The sequence below is a fragment of the Xenopus tropicalis genome, chromosome 3 (genome assembly GCF_000004195.4).
Source record: "Xenopus tropicalis strain Nigerian chromosome 3, UCB_Xtro_10.0, whole genome shotgun sequence".
NCBI lineage: Eukaryota > Metazoa > Chordata > Amphibia > Anura > Pipidae > Xenopus > Xenopus tropicalis.
The window spans coordinates 50,192,510-50,215,972 of record NC_030679.2 but is presented as its reverse complement, the minus strand read 5'-3'; the positions used below and the strand labels follow the sequence as shown (position 1 = coordinate 50,215,972).

The window sequence follows — 23,463 nt, the reverse complement described above, 5'->3', positions numbered from 1 at the left end:
GTGGTGGGGGCAATGACCACCCCACCCGCTCCTGCATCCAGGGTAAAAGGTAAGCAAATAAAGTCACTGGGGGTGCATAACATTTTGGCACCCCCTCAGTGATTTAGCCTTTCCTTCTCCTTTAACTGGTGCCTCGCTAGGTCCTCTACAGTACTGGGCTTCCTGCAGCTGTAGGCTCTGCTTCCTCTGTAGTTACACCCCTGGTGAAAATAGTACATCTTCTGTGATGGCATTTTATAACCATAAGCATTTAACATGTTCTATAAAGTAGTTGTGGAATTTGATCCCCATTTTGGTCCGATTCTCATGTAGAGTAAAGACCCAATACAAAGGTTGGATTTTTTTAGTGTTAAAAGTTACAGTAAAAAGGTCGCAAATATTTCTAGATTTACTTTGCAACAAAATGGCTAAAATCCAAATCCGACAATTCGCCACCTTAAACTTGCTGAGATCATGTAGTAGTCAATGGCGTATGTCCCTTCCCTTTGATCCTTCGAAACTGCAGAGGGGATTTTTGACTTTTTTTTTTTTTTGCGACAATTTGAAAAAGTAGATGTTTCAATGCGTCAAGTTGAAAAATTTTCCCTTGCAGACCTTTTCAGTTCATACTTTTAAGTAAATGTTAGACATTTGTGGAATGCGATTGTTTGAAGTTTGAAAAAGAAAAGAAAAAACGTTACGATTTAAATAAATGTTCAAATGTTAGGAACTATAAAGTATCTGGATTCAGTATTTTGTGGATTTTTTTTCTTGTTTTATATAAATCCCATTTTTCATCTGCAGTGAATTTTACATTTTAACTTCCTAGACTTCCCCATTTTCCAACCTACAGAAAAGGGCTTATTAAATATAGAAGACACTGTGCAAAACCTCTGCAAAGTAGTGGCCCTTTAAACTTCTGCATGGGTGTGCATCCTTTCATTAAGATATCAAAACTGTGCCCAGTTGGCATGGTAGTTAACTTGGTGACAGGCTTCACGGAGCACTTCAGGGAGTCTGGTTATTAGCAGGGTTTTGCGGCTCTTCTTCTTTAATTGCTTCTTAGGCACAAAACAAAGCTAAAGATTTAGGCATTTTGCCCTTGGTTTATCCCTGTTATGCTTTTAACTTATACAAAAAATGCTTTTTGTTTGTATTGTTCAATTATATTATTAGTACAGGTATCTGACCCCTTATCCCGAAACCCATTATCCAGAAAGTTCAGAATTATGGAAAGGTCATCTCCTATAGACTCCATTTTAATCAAATAATTCACATTTTTAAAAATAATTTCCCTTTTCTCTGTAGTAATAAAACAGTAACTTGTACTTAATCCCAACTAAGGTATAAATAATCCTTATTGGAGCCAAAACAATCCTATTGGGTTTAATTACTGTTCAAATAATTTTGTTTAGCAGCCTTAAGGTAGGAGATCTGAATTATGGAAATACCCATTATCCGGAAAACCCCAGGTCCCGAGCATTCTGGACAACTGGTCCCATACCTTTAATATTATTTTCTTGATTGCTTATAGTTATACCATTGCAATGTTGTATTGGTAGTCAGCTGCTATTCACGTCTCTGATAACAGAAGTGCAAAGGAGAATAACAGAAACGTGTAAGGCATTATGGGAATCTAAATCTTGGGTTGAGGAGAGTTGCTTTCTGATGCAGTTTGAGTTTAGAGAAGAGGGGCCCTTGACAATGCTGGTACAGGTATAGGATCCCTTATCAGGAAACCCGTTATCCAGAAAGCTCCGAATTACGGAGAGCCTGTCTCCCATAGACCCCATTTTAATCAAATAGTTCAGAATTTTAAAACTGATTTCCTTTTTCTCTGTAGAAATAAAACAGCACCTTGTACTTGATCCCAACTAAGATATAAATAATCCTTATCAGGGCCGCCATCAGAAATCACAGGGCCCCTCACAATAAAGTTTTCTGGGCCCCCCCTCCTCCCACACCCCCAATGGCCCCTCCCCCAGTGACCCCTCCCATCAATACAAAGGACATAAAACTTTGGTAGCCAGGGCCCCCTAAAACATTGGTGTCCAGGAGTTACGTTTTGCATTGGTGCCAGGGCAGGTACCCCCTAAATCATTGCTAGCCAGCCCAGGGCCCCCTAAAACTCAGGTAGCCAGGCCCCCCCTAAACAGGCCCCCCCCAAAGCATCCTCCAGCTTCCCCCAGGCCCCCCCAAAGCATCCTCCAGCTTCCCCCAGGGCCCCCCCCCCCCAAAACATCCTCCAGCTTCCCCCAGGCCCCCCACCAAAACATCCTCCAGCTTCCCCCAGGGCCCCCCCCAAAGCATTTTCCAGCTTCCAACAGGGCCCCCCCCAAAGCATTCTCCAGCTTCCCCCAGGGCCCCCCCCAAAGCATTTTCCAGCTTCCCCCAGGGCCCCCCCAAAACATTCTCCAGCTTCCCCCAGGGCCCCCCCCAAAGCATTCTCCAGCTTCCCCCAGGGCCGCCCCCAAAGCATTCTCCAGCTTCCCCCAGGGCCCCCCCCAAAGCATTCTCCAGCTTCCCCCAGGGCCCCCCCCAAAGCATTTTCCAGCTTCCAACAGGGCCCCCCCCAAAGCATTTTCCAGCTTCCAACAGGGCCCCCCCCCAAAGCATTCTCCAGCTTCCCCCAGGGCCCCCCCACAAAGCATTCATGTTCCACTGACCAGGAGAGATCAGGCAAAAGTCTATAGACTGTATCATCACTGGCTCTTTTATAGAAGGCCAAAACTATCCTGACAGATAATATGGCCAAACGTATCTGGACTTGTGTCAGCACAAGAGGTATGGTGTTTTATGGACAGTCACCCACAAGTCTGCTGCCTGCTGCCTGCTTCCGCGGTGTCCTCCGCTGTGTGCCGCGGCTCCCCGCTACTTCTGCGCTTTTATATGGTTGCGCCCTGTGCGTGTGACGTCAGCACGCACGGGCGCAACCTTATAAAAGCGGAGAAGTAGCGGCACAAAGCGGAGGACGCCGCCGGAGGAAGCGAGGGCCCGGGCTTGATTAAAGGGGGCCCGAGCTCAGAAAACTTTAGCGCGGCCGGGCCCCCTTTAAAGCCAAAAACGTCCGGGCCCGGGACGATTGTCCCCCCTGTGCCCCCCTGATGGCGGCCCTGATCCTTATTATAGCCAAAACAATCCTATTGGGTTTAATTACTGTTTTATTGATTTTTTTAGTAGACTTAAGGTATGAAGATCCAAAGTACAGAAAGACCCCTTATCCGGAATACCCTCGGTCTCGAGCATTCTGGATAACGGGTCCTATACCTGTACAAGAATAGAGCAGCACTTACTACTTTCGCCTCTCTTAAAACATGGCTTGTATTCTAGAAGTCTAAAACCAACCACGTCCTGATGCGATTTGTATCTAATGATACGTAGTCATAGGCACACATGCTGTTTTTTTTTATTTCATTTGCACACCATGGCCAGCTTGCTGCACCTGAGCCACTTGAAAATATTAGTGAGTGCTTTCTAATGGATTTTGCCATATTATACATAGGCTGGTTCAAAGTGGAGGGTCAGCGTTTTAAACTGAGCTGCTGTCTCATTTTTTTAAAAATTTTTTACGGACAATGTTTTACCCAAATTTATATATTGGGTGTAAGTTTGACTGCCATGATAAAAATACTTAGGCTGATCAGCTTAAAATTAACTTTTTGTATGACATAAACTTTGGTATTTTGTGTGTTTTAATTTAGCTAGCTTCCAGCATCTCTCCAGTGTTGATTTCAGCAGCTATTTAATTGCTAAAGTCTAATTTATACTAGCAATCAGACAGTGGTTTAAATGTGAGACTGGAAGGGGAATAGGAAAGGGCCTGCATAGAAAACTAAAAAAAACAAAAGTAACAAAACAGTTGGAGCTTCAAATAGCAATAGTTTTTTGACTGCTGGTGTCTGTGATTCCCAACAATAAGATAGCTTTCTTAAATAGCTGGAAAGAGGCAGAAAAGAAAGGCAAATAATTTAAAACATCAAAATAGTAAATGTTGATTTATAGGTGAACATCCTCTTTAAAAGGTTTTCTGGTTCTGACCTTTTTAATCACCGTATGATAATTGTAACACGTTAAATGAATATATTTATATGTTTCCTGGCAATTTACCAATAATAAGTTACTTCTAGACCATTTCACCTATAGACTTTGTGGCTTTAATTTAGTCATAACGAAGGACCTAAAGAATTGGGTTACATTGCTCTGTGTACTGTGGATGCAATCACAGTAATTATTAATAATTATAGTTTGTTATGGTCAAAAGGTTAAAAAACACCTTCAATTGTTAACTGACAGTAGGGTTTTTAGCTTTTGCTAAGCAGGTTGGTTGTGTTTAGTAATGTTAATAATATTTTAAGTATCTTTAATAATCTAACATCGACACCAGGAGCTGACAGATTGGAATGTGCATTATCTGGGAAGAGTATCTTGTGGTCAAACCAGTTTTATTCTGTTTATGTATGCTCAAGGTAAAAGGATACTAAAACAATTTGCAGAACAAAGATTAGTTAAAAGGTGACTTATACCACATTTCCCTTTTCTTCATTTATTTTATTTAATTTTGTCTTACTTTTTAAGATGCTTAGGGCCTGATTCACTAAAGTGCGATTTAACGTGCGCTATTTATAGCGTGCGTTAAAATTTTTACCGCGTCTTAATTTTGGCGATTTTTCGCACGATTCACTATAAGCATACTCGCGCTTTTTTACTCGCGATATTGCATGCGTTATTTAACTCGCGAAGACTATTTCAATGCGGTATTTGCTGGTACATGTGCTAAATTACGCCCGCGAATAGTCACCGCATATGAATGGTAGCTTAGAAATAGTGTATAAAAATTGTCGCCGCAAATAAATGGTGTATATAAATATTAGCCACATATAAATGGTAGCATATAAATGGTATCATATAAATAGTAGATGCTTATAAATAGTAGCCACTAGTGATGAGCAAATGTGTTCTGGTTATCTTTAGTGAAAATTAGCAAATCTTTCGAAAGATCCACGAAACGGCAAAAATGTTGTGCGGGCAAAAAAATTGTTGCTGTGACTATTATTTTTTGACGCTTGTATAAATTTTTGTATGTGCGGTGAATTTTTGCGTAATAAATAACACTGTAAGTCCATATTTTATTGCAAAAAATCATTTACTGTACTTTTGTATAATTTTTCGCCTGCCTGTAGTAGGTGTTAATTTTCGCATAGCCGAATGCGATATTTAGCGCGCAAAAGTTATAGTGAATCATGCGATCATATTCTTTTCAGCACGGAAATGAACGTATGCGGTAAAACTAGCGCGAGAAATACCGCATGCGAAAATGCGACTTATCGCATGCGGTAATGCTGTAGTGAATCGCGCGCTAATTGTCGCGTCTTTTTTACCGCAAAAAAGCGTGCGATAAACTTTAGTGAATCAGGCCCTTAGAATCTTGCAGCTATTACTAAAAAAGGTTTATTTTGTATTTTTATCTACATTTTCCTTACTGATGAAAAACAGATAAAATAGCCTTTAGCCCTACAGATACTCTGATGAAAGCTGTGGACCTAGTGTTACCTGCAACCCCCCTCCACTAACTCCCATTATTACAAACTTTAAATGCATTTTATTATGTCTAACTAAATAAAATTTAATGTTTGTGTAGCTGTAGTGTAATATGAGGGAAATGCGTGTAGTTTGTATTGAAATTTTGGAGCCATAATTAGGTGAAAGCCCCCATTTCCTTTCACATTTGTGAACTATTGTCTCTGCATGGAGCTTATTATAATAGTACCCAGTGCACGCCCGAGGTCTGAGGTTAGCAATTACATATGTTTTAGCTCTGCTGTGCTATAAGAGACACAACTGATTGTGTTGGAGGAAATAAATATGCTCTTTTCTCTTTCGCAATATTAGTAACAGCTATAAAGTGCAGCCACTAAAACTGAACTTTGCATTGTATAGGATAAGGACTTTGACAGCTAAGAAGGTGATAAGCCTAAGAACCATTCAGAACTGAGGCTTGCATTTGCAAGCCCTCATTCCTGTTTCTGATCATTACTGGTTGTACCTGTGTTTCCGGAGCTGCTACTTATTGGCCTTTTACTTTTATTACTTGACAAGGTTTGTGGGAGACAGTCTGTGGGCAAGATGTGTAAAGTGACAAACAAGCTTTGTTGATTGTTTCAGGCATGGATATACCTTCTTGTTTCTTTTCTTCATGTAGTTTCGAGTTGGGTACACTTGTGTACCTTCACCTGCAGTAAAAATACTTGGTAAGGATACAATATAATTTACTGTATTTGGACAAATGTAGTGAGACTAATATTTTTACATTCATGTTTAAATCATTGAAAGTTCCTCCTCCATCAAGCCTTTCTCAATGTTTTCTTATAGCAACATGCATTTTTTATATAAGTAATATACAAAATAACCTGTAACTTATATATCTTGTAATAAACTGATCTTAGCAATGACTAAGGAGATTCTTAGTAGCTTCTCAAATTCTTCTGTTTTGCTTTAAGGGGTTAATTTGAGTATGTGTATTTGAGAATTATGAATGGGTATAGTTTCCTTAAGGAGAAATAACACAGATTTGAAATTAGTAGCAGTTTACAGGATATTGCGGTCTCTACAATGAATGCACATTTTTATTGGCAGTAACAATCCTAATAATGTGTCTGAAGCAAGCACTACAGTTCTACACCTGCAGGGTACAAAGCATTGGATTTGAAAGTTAATTAAGCTAGCCCTTTAATATTGCTGTATTGATGTAATTATCTAACATATTTTGCATTAGAGAATCATCAGGTATTGGATTCAGCTACCACCTTGCATTTTATGCTAGGTTCAAGCTTAGGTTAAACCATAGTGTATTTGTTTTTAATCTATTAAAACCACAGAGTTTCATTTGGCACATCATACTGTTCCATAGACATTTATTTGGCGCATCATAGTGTTTCATAGACTCACATCACATCTGTTTATGAATATTCAATGTTGTTATACTATAGGAAAAAGTGCCCCAGTTTAGGCAAGTCATATAATAGCCCCTCTAGTCTGTGCCAGGTGATATGCAACAAATCCTAACTGAATGGGAAGACATCTTAGAGAAGTAACTGCATTTGATCACTGCCATAAATGCTACAAAAAACTGTGATGCCATAAGCGTTTTCTAACCTTTCTAGCTTTGCCACCCAGCTGGTATTTTAATGGCCCAGGAGCTAAAACACCTGCTAAGGCCGGGCCTGTATTTTAAATTTACTGGCAATTTAGTTGAGCCCCTGGCCTGCCCCCTTACGTTCCAGATATAACCCGTTCACACACCATTGCTCTGCCCCTTTTACTTCACAACTCATCCCCTTTCTTTGCTGCCTCTCTTCTGGTTGGTAACAAATTTGATAGATATCTGAGCAATTTTTGGCTAGATGACAGAAAGGCATGCAACATATGGCCATTAATGTATGCCTATGTATGGCCAGCTTAACATGGACAAATGTGAGGCACACATTGCAGAGCAAAATATGTTTCTTTTGCTTGTTGATTACAGGCTGTTATTATTTTGCTGCCCTGAACAAGACTTTTACATAGGTCAACAAAGTCTGTTAAAGCAAAGTTAGTCACACTTTGTTTTAAGTAAATATTTTCAAAGCCTTTCTTCTTAAAAAAAAAAAAAACAAATGATTTCCAATTGCTAAACATACTGTTCAACTTGGTGGCACTTAATGCATAAGCTTTTATAAACAGGGGGCCCTCTGATGTGCTTTTTGAATAAAAATAATTTGGTGTCTTTACCTTTTGGGCTTGTTTATCAATTTTCGAGTTTGTTTTTCTAAACCAAATAAAGTCGCAGATTAAACGATTGCTTATTTAATAATAAGGAAGACTTGCTCGAATAAAAAACTTGAATATCTCAAATATCTCAAATTTTTCGAGTTTATGAGTTGGAAAATATGGCTTGACTTTTCCTATGACAACTGCCATTGACATCTATAGAAACTTGCAAGCTTTTACATGGTGAATTTTTACATTTTTTTTGGGGGGTTTTTGCTCTTAATAAATACCAGACATTTGAGTTTTGGAACCATAACTTGAATTCAAGTTTTTTTAAGTGCAAAAAAAACTCAAATTTGATAAATCACCTCCTTTGCAATTCTTTTTACACTTTCTTCGATTGCATGCATTCCATTAAGAAACCATTTCAGTGGACATAATAGAACACTTTTTACAGAAACTCGTAGGACTGGGCACTGTGCAGAAGCGCTCAGTTCTGTTGGCTTTGTGCCATGTTCTGCTGGATGGTGCTTCATGATAGAAAGTAAGGAGGCTTACCACAAGGTTATGCCCATGCTACTGGGGACAAGAAATCTTCTATATTTTAATTGTGACTTGCTTGAGTTTTCTTGCTAACAATATATTTTTTGGATCTTACAGGACCTTTCTTTACAGTATTCCTCCAGCTCTGAGAGCACAGCTAAGAGAAAATGACAGTCAACCATGGAGAACCGTGTAGAGGACTTTCAGATGAAAGCCCTGTCAACTGGAAAGTTAACGCAATTCAATCAGACAAGTTCTTATCTCTTCTTTTGAGCATGGTTCCTGTTGTGTGCCAGAAGGGCCAAGAAGAGAGAATAAAGAAGGTCAATGGAATGACACCCATTGGTTATGGCTTTAATATTCGAACTGACCAGCACTTGGAATACCATAATTTCTCAGAACCCAGTTACCATGGAAATGGCCCCCATTGCTCCAGCCTTTGCAGTACAAATTATGACTTTGATGGTTATGATTACTGTGATGGAATTGATGCATCTGAAACTGATGCTATGCTGCAGGACAGCAGGACATCTGCCGATGGAGATAAAGATGCCCCTGTTGAGGGAAGCAAAAAACAGACTAAAGAGTCTAGCATTGCCATGGCATTGCAGATACTTCTGCCATTTTTGCTGGCTGGCTTTGGAACTGTGTCAGCTGGCATGGTGTTGGACATTGTTCAGGTTGGTTTCAGATTATCATATGTTTGTTTACATGTTAACTCTAGTGCAGGGAAGATGTATTTTGTAATGGATGAATAATGTAATATCCAACTACTTCCCATTGAACATTTGGTCAAACATTAACAAAATTTGACTCTACAGACAGATTGTAAAATCACCCTGATTGCTCAGATGAATGTGCAGCACATTCCAGATTGGCGTTCATGGTTTTCTGTTGCAGCCAATGAGATTTGGTACACAAGATTTGATTTTGGGGTCAACAGATGACAACAGAGCATGATCAAAAATATTCTGAATTTTACATTGTATAACATTTACACATGCACAGATGACTTAAGTCAATAAACTGATATTACAGGGGTTGGTGTATGGCATAGTATAATGCTATACCTAATTTTTGTAAGTAGCCAACATTTTCCCAGTTAGTCCTTCATTACTAAGCATTGTAGTTTAGGGCTACTGCACACAGGACTATTATTAAATCAAGAACACTCAACTTTGTTTCTAGGTGCCAGTCAGCAGAACAATGGAAAGGTAGCAGTTGATATCAGAATAGCATTCAATAGTAAAAAATACAAGTCTGGCTTGGGACTCCTCCAGTTACATGGGAGTAGGAGATACAATAGGTTACCTGAAAACAGTTCTAATGTGTAGCACTGTCTCCTTCTGAAAATTTAGAATCAGGCACAATGCAGAGATTGCTCTCTACACACCAACATTACAACTAATAAAAAAACAAACAAACATTTTTTGGTTTAAAACAAAATTTTAAATTGTAGAGTGAATTATTTGCTATGTAAACAGTGTCATTTAGAAATTAAAAGTATGCCATAAAAATCATGACAGAAAACCTTTAAGGATTTTTTTCATATTGGAGGGTTTTTTGCAGGATTTATTTTCATATACTGATTTCATCTTTAGGTTATTTTTCAACGACAAAACAGTGCCAGATAAGATTATGCTGCAGCATAATACTAAAGGAAACTTGTAAAAAGTTAAACCTTGTAAACTTTTAGCAAGTTGGAGGCGTGTGCTCGTTCCCCATTTATTAATACAAAACCCCCCCCACAAATGTAGAATCTCAAGAGACGGCAATTTAGTGTCAGCAAAGTAGTTTCTATGTTGTTGGCAGTTAAAGGGTTAATAGAAACACACCTATTTTCCAAGTCTGTGAGACAAAAAAGGATCCATTTCTTATCAAGGCAGCAGTTAAAAAAAATGGATAAATTAGCAATTAATAAAAATAAAACATCTTATTTATGAATTTTTCAACAGCACTGGGAAGTATTCAAAAATCTTACAGAAGTGTTTATCCTGGTTCCTGCACTACTTGGTCTAAAGGGAAACTTAGAAATGACATTAGCATCCAGGCTTTCAACTGCAGTGAGTATGACTCTAAGAAATGTATTTAAGCAAGTCTATTCAAGTTTCGCATTACAAATAACTTAAACCTAACTTTATAACATCGGTGTAAGCAAACTTGGCAGCAGGCTGTGTTGTGTTCTTTCTGTCACTGTATATAAAAAATAAATGATCGTGAATAGAATTTGACTATCACTGGGGCACTTGCCCTCCAGCTCTAGATATAAGTTTCCTCATAAATGTAATCTCCATTATTTCTTGCCTAGCTTCCATAGACTTTTTAAGACTCCAGCACGACACACTGTCATTTTGACCAATACCAACGCTGTTTTTGCTGTTAGGGGCATTTTGACCGCTGTTGTTTTTTGCTATCTGCTTCACATAGTGATATATTGGAAACATGCTGCCTAAGATTAATGTTGTGGTGACAGACAGACTAGCAAATATTTGTTTTATGTAGAAGCCCCCTGTTACCTCCACATTCATTTTAGACAATTTTTCCCATGTATCACTATAACAGAGGTTTTGCTATCTGTTTACAGCAGGGTTTTTTAAAGGGGAACTCCACCCAAGCACAAGTTAAGCTTTTTGAAAAGTAAATATAATTTTAAGCAACTTTGCAATACGCATCAATTAAAGAAAATCTGCAACCTTTTTCAAGATTTTTAATATAATAATATTGTTTGGAACAGTTACTTAAGCCTGGTTTCCTGTTCCCCTGATGATCTGGCTGACTGCTTTGAGACTCAAATAAATGTAACAGTAGTCGACTGTCCGCAACCTGCCTTCAGCCTACATCCTGAAGTAGTTCTGAATTTCCTGCATGCTGTCTGTAAGCTGTGGAGAAGATGTGAAAATTTATAACATCAATGTTTCAGTCCCTGAAGAAAGCGGCTCGCAAAGCACCATGGTCAGCCAGAGAATGGATAAAACTCGAACTTTATTTACATTCTTAAAAACCCAGAACGCCTGACGCGTTTCGTGCGTGCCCGCACTTAATCATAGGCATACATTCTGAGACAGTAACATGGTATATAAAGCCTATCAATTAATGACAAATTTTTTCTTTTTTTCTCCTCTTAACTTTATGTGTATAAAAATGAAACAGAACGAAATAAAGAAAGATAGACTAACATGACATATACAATTCTCTGGCAACATCACTTTGAGGGAACATAACAATTAATATCAAATATAGAATTCAAACCATGTGGTTGGCGCGTGCCCAATGTAAATATCCATTTTACTTCCCTCTGCAAAAGTTTCGTCCACAGATTCCCACCTTGTTCATCTGGAAACACCCTGTCAATAACCTGAATCTGCAGCAAAGCAACATTACTATTGCAACAGTCGATAAAGTGCCTAGAAACTGGACTATTACTTTTTTTTGCAACAATATGTGCAATATGCTCCCGCATCCTATGTTTAAGTGGACGAATAGTACAGCCCACATACTGAAGGGAACAATTCATACAAGTCAACAAATAAACCACATGGTGTGTGTTGCAGTTAGCATAAAAGCGCATATCAAAAGAACACTTGGTCACAGTGCTTTCAAAAGTAGTGGAACGCTTGACATATGTGCACGTAATGCATCTCCGCGCACCACAGGGATATGTCCCCTTAATATTAAGCCATGTGGCTTTAGCTTTCGCTGATTTCAGAACTGTTGGAGATAAATAATTGCCCAAAGTGGGGGCTCTACGTGAAACAAATTTACAACCATCCACTACCACAGGGGCTAATTGGGGGTCATTGAGGAGAACTGGTAACAAATTTTGAATAATCTTTTTGATTCTATAAAATTGCCCACTATATGTAGACACAAAGATGGGAACATCTCTTTTGCCCTCCATTATAAAGGGTCCCCCCTGAACTCCACTGGCCATTTCCCCAGATCTTTTATGCAACAGAAGCTGCCTGTCCATATTAAGCGCTCTCTCAAAGGCTGGTAAAAGGTGTTTCATAGTGTAACCCTGATTAAGAAAACGATCCCTTAACTGACAGGATTGCTTAACGAAACTGGCCTCAGTACTGCAATTCCTCCTTAATCGACAAAACTGTCCTAAGGGAATCCCTTTGAACAAATGTCCTGGATGACATGAGTCAGCCCTCAAAAGGGAATTCCCCGCACAAGGCTTCCTATAGACATCAGTTTCAATAAACCCGCCGTGACACCTTAATTCAAGGTCCAAAAAAGTGATCCGAGTTTTACAATACTCGCTTGTGAATTTTAAATTTAAATCATTCATATTCAAAAATTCCACAAATTGTGAAAAAGCTAAATCAGTACCCCTCCATACAAAAAGGAGGTCATCCACAAACCTCCTATATAACACCACGTGCTGTAATAAAGGTGCCTCACCACCAAAGATGCGGGATTCCTCCCACCAACCCATGTACAGGTTGGCATAGGTGGGCGCAAATTTAGCACCCATTGAGGTCCCGCATCTCTGGAGGTAAAAGACACCCTCAGATTTAAAAAAATTGTGCGTCAATAAATATAAAACAGCATCCAAAATGAAGTCCTTAAGAACGCTATCATATGAACTATAATTATCCAAGTGGTAAGAGAGAGCCTGCAAACCTTTGTCATGGGGGATGCAGGAGTAAAGAGAAGTGACATCTATCGTGCCCCAAGAAAAACCATCCTGCCACTCAAAATCACCTAAAGTCTGCAAAATATGTTTTGTGTCACGAACATATGAAGTCAAACGTAACACTAAAGGCTGCAACAAAATGTCTATAAATTCAGATAGTCTTTCATTTAGGGACATGATCCCCGAAGTCGGAGTTCCCCTTTAAACATTGTGTATTGTGCTTTGTTTCTTGGCTGGTTTCAGGCTGCTGTCTGGGCATGCCCCTTTCAAGCAAGATGAACTAAGATTATTTTTTTTTTCATATTTTTGGATGTATTAAATGAGGGAAAAACAGCACGTCAAAAGGAATGCAAATATTCTTTAAGGGTGTGGGACATTATCTGCTCACAGTGTGCCTTCCTTGGATACCTACATGTGTGGGTGCAAAATAACACACTTATGCAAAACTCTAAGGAAAAAATGTGGGATTCACAGCACTGTTCTAAAAAATATCTTAATTCCATTTTCTAAAGTGTGCACGGCAAAAAAACCTTTTGCTTACTCCAAGAAATTAGAATATGTGGGCCCCTTTAGTGACTGACCCCCATTGCCTTTGTTAATACTGTATGTCTTAACATTCCCTGTCCGTTTTAGTACCATAACACCATTGCTTTCTAATTTTAGTTTTCATTTAGCATATTTCCCAGAATTTCAGCCTAGTTGTTGCTATACAATTTTCTAAGCTAAGTTTGCATAGAAATATTTGTATTTATTTATATGTAGTGAACTGTAGTTTCCATGTCTTAGCTGCCATCAAACCACAATATCTTCTATTTTTATAAAAGCAAGTTAAATTTATATCCCTGATTCGGCTATACATTACAATTAGTTCCTGGTTAATTACATATTGCACTAATCTTGACCCATTCATCCACTGGAATGTGACCACCGCTGTTTATTTACTTTTTTCACACATAATAAGCACATGAATGTTTCTTTGTTTCTTACGCTGCTTATATATAAATATATATTTGCTATTTTTCTATGATCATTTTGCAACTTGTGTATGTTTGTTACTGGTACAGGAATAACGTTCAGTTTGCAATTCTATTCCTAAGCTAAACATCCTATTCCCAAATTCTGTTAACAATACATATGAAATAGTGTACCTGTGTTTGGGCAACAGACCCTTATTAAATGACTATTATACTGATCAGATAATTGGTTAAAAGTTTGTTTGTAAAAGCCAAGCAAGGATTCTAGTTTTGCATAATATCTGAAGGGAAATGTTGCGCTAACATTTTTAAAAGATATATCAACAAAGCATCAGATAAATAATGTTCTGGCCTGATTAACATCAAAATATATGATATGCTAAATATTTATGAAAACATAAAAATTAAAGTAAACTTCACCAATGGTTACAATGTATTTTTAAAAGTTATCTTTTTAGTTTCTAAGCAGGGCTGTTCTACCCAGTTATACCTGTTCTTGAGAGTACTGTTAAATTTAAATATTTAAATGTTTGCTATTTCTTGTTGCATAGGTTAATGTTGGAAAGATGGACTCACCTATTGAGAAGTGGAACCTAATTATTGGTAACTTAGCTTTAAAGCAGGTAATTATTAGAAATTTACATTTTAAGCATTGTAGGTCACATGGGGTCCCCATTGCTCAGTATGGGAGCAAAATTAAAAAAAAATCAGCCGTATATAAATAAAGTTTTTGGTTTTTTTTTTTTACTGTAAGTTTGTGGATGTTGAAAACAATGTTAAGGCTTTGATTTTTGAGCAAATAAGGTAACCAGCACTATTCTAAACGTTATTCAGCAAGGTGTGATTTGCTTAATTCATTTATTAATATGAGTTTAAACAATACGTGTGAGAGCTATAAATTGTTGCTCGTAACTGGCATGACGTTGCTATAGCAAGTATTCTTCAATTTTTCATGCTTGATAGCTGGAACATGCTGTGCTAGCAGCATCTATAGACGAGAATTTATTGTTGTTCATCAGGACAATCAAGTATTAAATAAATAATATAAATTACATATTGCCATATACAATTCAGAATAGAGCTAGGTAAAATACAGTAAAAAAAAAAAAAAAGCTGTGTAGTTTTAAGTTTTATATTGATCATGATATTCCTTAAAGCAGTGATCCCCAACCAGTGGCTCCTGAGCAACATGTTGCTCACCAACCCCTTGAATGTTGCTCTCAGTGCCCCCAAACCAGGTAGTTATTTTTGAATTCCTGACTTGGAGGCAAGTTTTGGTTGAATTAAAACAAGATATATACTACCAAATAAAGCTCCTGTAAGCTGATAGGGTGCATAGAGGCTGCCTAATAGCCAATCACAGCCCTTATTTGGCTCCTCCATGAACTTTTATGGTGCTTGTGTTGCTCTCCAAGTCTTTTTACATTTGACTGTGGCTCACGAGTAAGAAAGGTTGGGGACCCCTGCCTTAAAGGATTGAGACTGAAAATTGATATTATGTATGTAGAACAGTCATGCTTGTATTACAAATTTGATAAATTATGTTGATTTTCCTGAAATCAAGTTAAACAGAAATACATTTATTATTACTTTATCAAGTGAAAACTTTAATAATACTGTTGTGTCTTCTAGGTACAAGCAACAGTAGTTGGCTTTTTAGCAGCTGTGGCTGCTGTTATATTGGGCTGGATCCCAGAGGGCAAATACCAGTTAGATCATGCAGTCCTTCTGTGCTCCAGTAGTGTAGCTACAGCTTTTATTGCATCTCTTCTGCAAGGTATGATCATTTATTCAATACCACATTCATATTTTCTGTCAGAGTCTCTGAATTGCAGTTAGGTTTCTAGTATGTTCTTTTCCAAGCTGGTAAGAATAATTTCTGTTTCTCATCTGTGATTTGGCATTTATGTAGAAAGCTTGATAAATATTTACTATATAAATAATAAATAGACAGAATTTGTATATGTTAACATATTCTAGGTCATTTATTTACAATTGCATTTAAGAAATTAAAATAAGTTATATGGAACAGGGGATTGTAAACAGGTCACCTAATTTTTAGTTCAGAAGCAGAGATAAATCAGATCCATGATTTTGGAATTCAGTCACATTTGAAATGCTTCACAAAAAATATTGCCAAAATTAATAACGCATATTTACAAAACACCAACATGTTCTTCAGCGTTGCTTAATAAGTGGGTGTATAAATTAAACATACAAGAAAACATACAAAACAACCAATAACCTCCACAAAAGGTAAAGCGGGCCCTGTCCAAAAGAGTTTACAATCTAAATATCCTCATGTATGTTTGGATTTAAGCACAGCCGAACCTTATCTTTGAGAAATATGCCCCACTCAGAATCTTCAAGAAAAAATCATTTTGGTTTTGTCCCCATTCCTGGGTTTGGCGTGTCCTTCTTTACTAAAGTTAATGCTTGGTAAAACTAAGTAAGTATTTTGCCATTCTGATAATCTGGCGGCCAGTTTCCCAGGAACAGTCACCAGATTGCAACTCCAAAATATTCCTTTCTAGCCACATACCATTCATGTGTACAGTGTAGTTCTCAGCTGCCCTAGTTCTCAGCAAAATAGTGATTAACATGCTTGTCTCCCTTCTTTCTGTTTACTTTAAACTATCAGTTTGTGACTGCTGACGTGTCTAGTAATGCATACTGTGTAATTGCAATGCTTCTTGTAACCCACCTTCATTGCCAGTGACCTCAGCCTACCTCACCTTAATCATAGTCTTTTGCAAAAGATTTACAGATTAACTGTGATATGCACAACGTGGTGGGCAGTCATGGATCGCAGATGTGGGTCTGGCACACCACTTGTTGCCTTAAATCACTACTCTATACTGTATAGCACAACAGTTTAAGAGCTTGTCCATTAGACAATAGACATATTTGTAAGAAAGTAGGTTAAAAAAATCAGATTATGACAAATTTTATCAAATAAAAAAAATACCTCAAACAAAGTGAAAATGTAAAAAAAACTCAAAAATCTTGAATTGAAAAAATGACTTGAATTTTGCATAGGACAGCTTCCATTGACATCTACATAAACTTGCAAGCATTTAGATGCCAAAGTTTAAAATTCAAGTTTTTGAACCATAAATCAAATATATTGGGAGTTTTAGTGTCAAAAAATTTAAATAATGGAAAAAATTTAGTGGAAAGCACCTGAAAGAATGGTACTGTATAATGTTAGGATGTTCTTTGTATACTTAATTTATGATGTTCCAAAACCCCCTTATCTGTAATATCCCAATAATAGATGCTGTTCCAACAAATGTATATATTATGTACATCTTTATTGAGAGCCACAAACAATGACGCATGATGAAGATAGCCAATAAAACTATTCTTTCACAGAGAAATCGCCTCAAAATACATACTAGAAAACAATCAAGCAATTACACATATTTTATTTACACATTTATGTTTTGGCTTAAATGACATGGACATGAACAGATATATCTAGCAAGTGTGGGAAGTATGAACCTCAGAGCTCAAACACAGCACTGCACCTGGTTGCAGTACTATATGAAACTGTTATTGTAACTATGAATGAAAGATAAATCACAGTTTAGCCCTTAGTGTAGGAAAAGGGGGGTCATTTTGTCAAAAGAGAAGACTTGATACTTATAGTCAAGGTAGCCATAACTGTGACGGTGTGTGGCCAGGGTAAGGAGAAAAAACACAATCCATAAATCTTTTCATAATGTTGCTTCCCCAAGGATGCAAGCTGTACTGTAAGTGCAAAATACAAAAAAGGAAGTCACGATTCAGTAGGTGCAAAAAACTACCTCCATGCAGGTTTATTGGAGTAATCAGTGAGAAGGATACATACGTTTCGGGATTCAGGAATTTAAATTCTGTTCACCTGGCGTGGGTGTTAGGGAATGCTACATTGAAAAAGGGAACGAGAGGTTCCCGAAACGTCGGTATCCTTCTCACTGATTACTCCAATAAACCTGCATGGAGAAAGTTTTTTGCTCCTACTGAATCGTGAGTGACTTCTTTTTTTGTATTTTGCACTTAATATGTCTATAGCTGGAAGTCACAGCTTTTAGGAATACGCACTCCAAGTTAACTTTACTATAGACTCTATTTTGGATAGCACAACCAATTTTTTCTTTTTGCAAGCTGTATTTTAGTTTCTCTGTTCATTACACTTGCTACTATTTCATCGATTTATGGAGAAATGTAATTGTTTATGAAATATTTAAAAGTTAAATATCCAGCACAGAAAGTGAATCTCTAACATAATATAGTAAAATGTATTTATTTTTCTAATAATTCTGACTTATGGATGGTGAAGATTTCATGCACAACAAATGTTTCTTGTAGCGAAATAGCACTTATATATATATATATATACAGTAAACACCAACTTTTTTTTCTTTTGCTCCTCTCCCATGAATTCAGGCATAATTATGGTTGGAGTCATTGTAGGATCCAAAAAGACTGGAATAAACCCAGACAATGTTGCTACACCTATAGCAGCCAGCTTTGGGGATCTGATCACTCTGGCTATATTGGCTTGGATAAGTCAGGGACTTTACAATTGCCTCGGTAAGCACACTTCATATATTGCTTGTAAAAACCTGTGGTTGGTATACGAAAAGGAAGCATGTGTGGTATAAATTCATTGCACTATTGGAGCTACACCTCCTGATCCTAATCATATACTGGTGTATTAATAACATTCCTTTTTTCTCCTGATGTGTGGTAATTTTGGAATATTTTAATAAGTCTATTTGGCATTTGTAGAAAAAAATACCCTTCCCTTTAAAGTGTACTTTATGCGCTTGGAGCTTTGAAGTATTAATTTTTAAACCACTGAAAAATTTGCACCCATATATATTTAAAGTTGGTTACAATTGGTTTTCATTATGCAAAAGAGAACCCCTTCAATATGAAGATGCAAGTGCTGGTGTGCTCTGTCCTTTGTGCACCATTTTCTTGAATCCACCGATTGGGCAAGGCAAGTGTGGTATTCTCCAGTTGCTAGAGAAGAACAGGAGATCCTACCCGCACACCCTTAGCTCTCCAAAAAATTACCGCTCGGTGCACACTGCTTGGAGGGATCGGTACCCTCCCGAATTCCAATAGCCACAAAAAAAGCACTAGCACTCAAAGCTGCAAAAATGGGACAAGCCCTATAAAAACCTTTAATGCGGAGGTGCAACGTTTCGGGGCACAACAACCCCTTTATCAAGCAGGGGTTGATAAAGGGGTTGTTGTGCCCCGAAACGTTGCACCTCCGCATTAAAGGTTTTTATAGGGCTTGTCCCATTTTTGAAGCTTTGAGTGCCAGTGCTTTTTTTGTGGGTATTCTCCAGTTGCACCTTTATATATCCTGTAGAGGGCAAAGTGTAAAGTAACCTTGGCCATAGTTGAACTTTAAATTGCCTTAAATGGATGCTAAGTCCTGTGCATTTGTCAACAGGTGCTCTAGTTTCACCTACGCAAGTACTGGCTTTAATTTTGGACTGTATTTTGCTTGATAATCATAAAAAACCATTGGGCAGCTGTGTGCATTGAAGTTTACTGGAGCAATGTCCATGCTCAAGTGAAAATGTTCCCTCAACATATACTAAAATATTTTAAGCCATCTCCTTGATCTGCCTTAGTCACACATATCTGAGCCCAACTAAAATTGAATTACTGGAAGTGTACAAGCCACTTGTTGTAGTTTATATATGCCACCAGAGAACCATATTTTCCCAGACAGTAATTTGCTCTTAATGTTGGATCTGGAAAACATCTGTTTTTTTTTTTTTTTGTTTTAAGTGCATTATCTAAATGCAAGTAAAGCCCACATGTTGCTAAAAAAGTTGAGTGCAACATTCCAGTACAGTTGCTAGTCTAACATAAAGGTACTTTTATACACCAACAGTCCATTTATTTCTTCAGGTGTGATCTGATTGCCCAGTGACAGATGTTTTTGGGGCTAGAACCGCAAATTTGTGCATTATGTGACAGTTGTTTTCAATTCATGTGAAAGCACATGTTGTAGGCCTGTATCGTAGGCAATAGCTGAAAGTCAGAGCCTCATCAGCAATCATGGGGCTCCATACTAAGTTAGTAGGGTCTTCCCCAAAGGGGGCCCCAAATACTAGACTGTTGGATATTTGGCCCCCCGGCTGGATCAGGGTACGGATCCAGTGTGCATGGTTTCCCATTCACAATCTGCGAATTGCACTTTTATGTCTCTTGTGGCCCCACCTGCCACAGGATCCTTGAGTGGTGTTTCTTGGTGAACCATACTCCCACTTCAAAGAGCAGTAGTGTAATTCTAAAGGGAGCAGATGCTGCTACTGCTGAGGGGCCCAGCGGGGCACTTAAAAGTCTTATTGTATAAGTTTACTGGGGCCCTTAATTATTTTGTTGTGGTCCTAGTAACCTCTGGTAATGCTACTAGCAGATAGCTTATGTTATGTTCACTCACCCCTGGTAGAACAGATTTAGCTGCAATTATTAACCCCTTCACAACCATTTACAGTTCATTTCATTGGTAGCATTCACTGATGGTCAGCATTCAACTAGAGGAGCAAGCCTAGCTTCCAGCTAAGATATTTTTCTCTTCCTCTTGTTTCATTTGTGTTTTGTCGTAGCCATAAGGATCTCAACCCCTCTTTACAGGTATCTATCAAAGTTGACGAGACTGTTCGCCACAAAATTAAACAAACACTTTACTTTAAAGTCAATGCGCCAATTATGAATTGAGAATGTAGTTTGTAAAACCAGCTTCTTTTTTCCTTTGCACCACACAGGCTTTGTTATTTTTTTATAGATGATTATTGTAGGACCACTCTAAATGAGAATATACAGAGAGCAAGGAGGAAAATCTGCTTTAGAATAATTTGCCTTTATTTCAACATTAAATTCTCCATGTTTTCACTTTTAAATACTTTGGTGGACTCCATGAAGCTGGCGTATATTGTCAGTGTATACAAATTGCAGGATATTATTTTATGCCAGCAGTGACAGCAGCTATAGTATTGTCCTAGCCTAATCTATTAACTTCAGTGGAAGGTTATTAGCCAGTTATGTGGAACACTTTATTTTTACTACTGCAAACATTATTGGACTTTGCTTTTGATAAGCACTTCCATTTAATAAAACAAAAAAGTCAGTGTCTCCACATACAACTGTGTTCTAACATGAAGCCATTTATTCACCCAGAGCTGTAGGACTGTCTTGAAGGGTATTACAGGATCTCTCAGTAGACCACATAGCTCATTTCTATAAATATACAAGGAATTTTTTTCTGGTGATAATTTGTGCTAGATTAATTGGATAATTAAAACATAATTAGAGATTACTAGGTAAAACTCATCTATAACAAGCTGCAATTTGTGCAAGTCTTTTTTTAAACTTATAAATGAAGAGACTGAAATTGCCAAAATATGTTTACTTTAATTTGTATTATTCTAAAAGTGTGACGGCGACTGTTGTGGTAGACCACAAACAAACCTTTTTCAGGGACCTTGTATATAAATATTTTACAAATATTCATTAAAATTTCTGTTGTAATTTGAAGCATGCTTTTGACTTGAAGAGGATGCATTTTCCATATTCTTTTTTAAAATATAGCATGTTCAATTTCTGCAGCATTGTTTTTATACCACAATCCATGTGTTACATGTTCTGACTCTTAAGAACATGGTTGGGAAGATGTTCTTCCTTCTTTCCTAGGTCACATAGAGAGCTGTGTATCTACCTTAGTTCTAACAACACATCATGAAGCAACAGCTCAACTCATGAGAATAGATTAACAAGCTTGATTCCTCTAGGTTATACATTTCATCTAATTGCCTCCACATATCTAATTAGCTTTCCCTGCTTGCAGTAAATAAAGTCACAAAATGCTTGGCAGATGATCACTTTCCCACAAGTCTCCATCTCTGGAGGACGTTCGTAGCACTTCATTTTTTTCACTTAATGTTTTATCCATGCATTTTTATGGTCTTAATTAAAACATGTTATGCATCACTCATGCACTTGTGTCTTGATCCATTCAAAACTTTAATTGGGAAACTCGACAAGATTTCAGTTGGAAAAAGGCAACAGTCCATTACCATCAAAAATGTGTGTGTATATATATATATATATAATGTCTGCAGAAAATCGGCACTCACCACTCCATAAACATTGGCCGGGTGCTGACCAAGAAATACAAAGCACAGATGTAGAAAGCACTCACGGCAATAGGTATATAAACAGTCCGCTATTCAAGCATCGCATCTACGCGTTTCGGGTCGAAACGCGTAGATGCGATGATTGAATAAACGGACTGTTTATATACCTATTGCCGTGAGTGCTTTCTACATATATGTATATAATAATATACACACACACAAAACTACCTGTATGTTTTGAGTCTGTAGCCCTGGAGCAACTGTTAGAGGGATTCTGCCATCGGAAATTAGCCTAGCAGGACCTTCCACAACCTCAGTGTGAAGAACTATTTGTGTTTCTTCATGAGTCTAAAGGGTCTGCCTCTTGTTTTCTGTCTGTCTATAATGCCATCTAATGTACTTATGAGGAGTAATCATGTCACCTCGCAAACACCTTTTCTACAGGGAAAACTACCCCTACCTTTTACTATGTGTTCCCTGTCCCACGTTCATCAGCCTAGCTTACAGACCTAATCCAATTTCAAAAGTATTTATGTCTGTTCTTTACATTTTATTGCTGATTTTCGCTGCACAGTATTGCATGTTATGGTGCATGTCTTGTTCTACCCTCATCTATATTCTTTGTTCTAGGTTCTTACTCATTTGTATCCCTATTAGTCGGGGCTTTCTTCTTAGCAATGACCCCAGTATGGATTGTTATAGCCTCTAAACATCCAGCCACAAGAACTGTTCTTCGTTCTGGATGGGAGCCGGTCATTACTGCAATGCTTATTAGCAGGTTTGTTTTATTATGCAATTTTATGTTCTTAGAAAATCAAATCAAAGCATCTTGTTGGCTGCTATGAGCAAAATCACTAGTAATGTTTTAATCCACTTTTTGCACAGCATGATAAATATACCCTCTAGGTGTAATGTTATAATAGAGTGTATCATTGCCATAATTTCTGTACATAGTGTCAACAGGTTATGCGGAGCTTTTTACAATAGTGTTTTATGTCCCCCTAGTTTGGTGCTGTCCAACTTCTGTTGTGCCGAGGGCTGGAATTTCTCTAGCATACATAGTGGAGGGCTGCTAATTGAAGCCAGTTTTGACCCTCCCCCCCTTTTAAACCACACTCACTTCAGACCACACCCATGTTATCACAATGGTGGTAGCGCAGCAAATTTCCTAATGCTTGGTCCTCACTGTGGGTATATCAACCATCATTCATATGTGAAAGAATTATATTATGTCATATTAAGACACACCCTTAAATCCATATGCCTTACATGTTTAAACAATAAAGGGGGGGATTACAGCCTGAACCTGAGGTGTGAACCATGCAGGGGGCCGGTTAATCTCAGTACTGATACCATTTAAAGCTTACACAAAGGTAAGGCATCAAAGCAGCCAGGTGGGGGGCCACACAGAGGGGGGTCGCGGGCCGCC

General features: G+C 37.9%; 1 protein-coding gene across 3 annotated transcripts in view; it reads left to right on the top strand.

The window, feature by feature from the left end:
* slc41a2 (solute carrier family 41 member 2) overlaps window positions 1–23,463 on the top strand; it is a 46,606-nt gene that overhangs the window by 1,032 nt on the left and 22,111 nt on the right. The window contains exons 2-8 of one of the 3 annotated variants that reach the window (XM_031897567.1): window positions 6,179–6,227; window positions 8,386–8,948; window positions 10,224–10,331; window positions 14,436–14,507; window positions 15,517–15,661; window positions 18,316–18,462; window positions 22,665–22,812. In XM_031897567.1, the coding sequence (XP_031753427.1) occupies window positions 8,436–8,948; window positions 10,224–10,331; window positions 14,436–14,507; window positions 15,517–15,661; window positions 18,316–18,462; window positions 22,665–22,812 (1,133 nt within the window). In that variant the 5' untranslated portion in view covers window positions 6,179–6,227; window positions 8,386–8,435. 3 annotated transcript variants of the gene reach the window in all.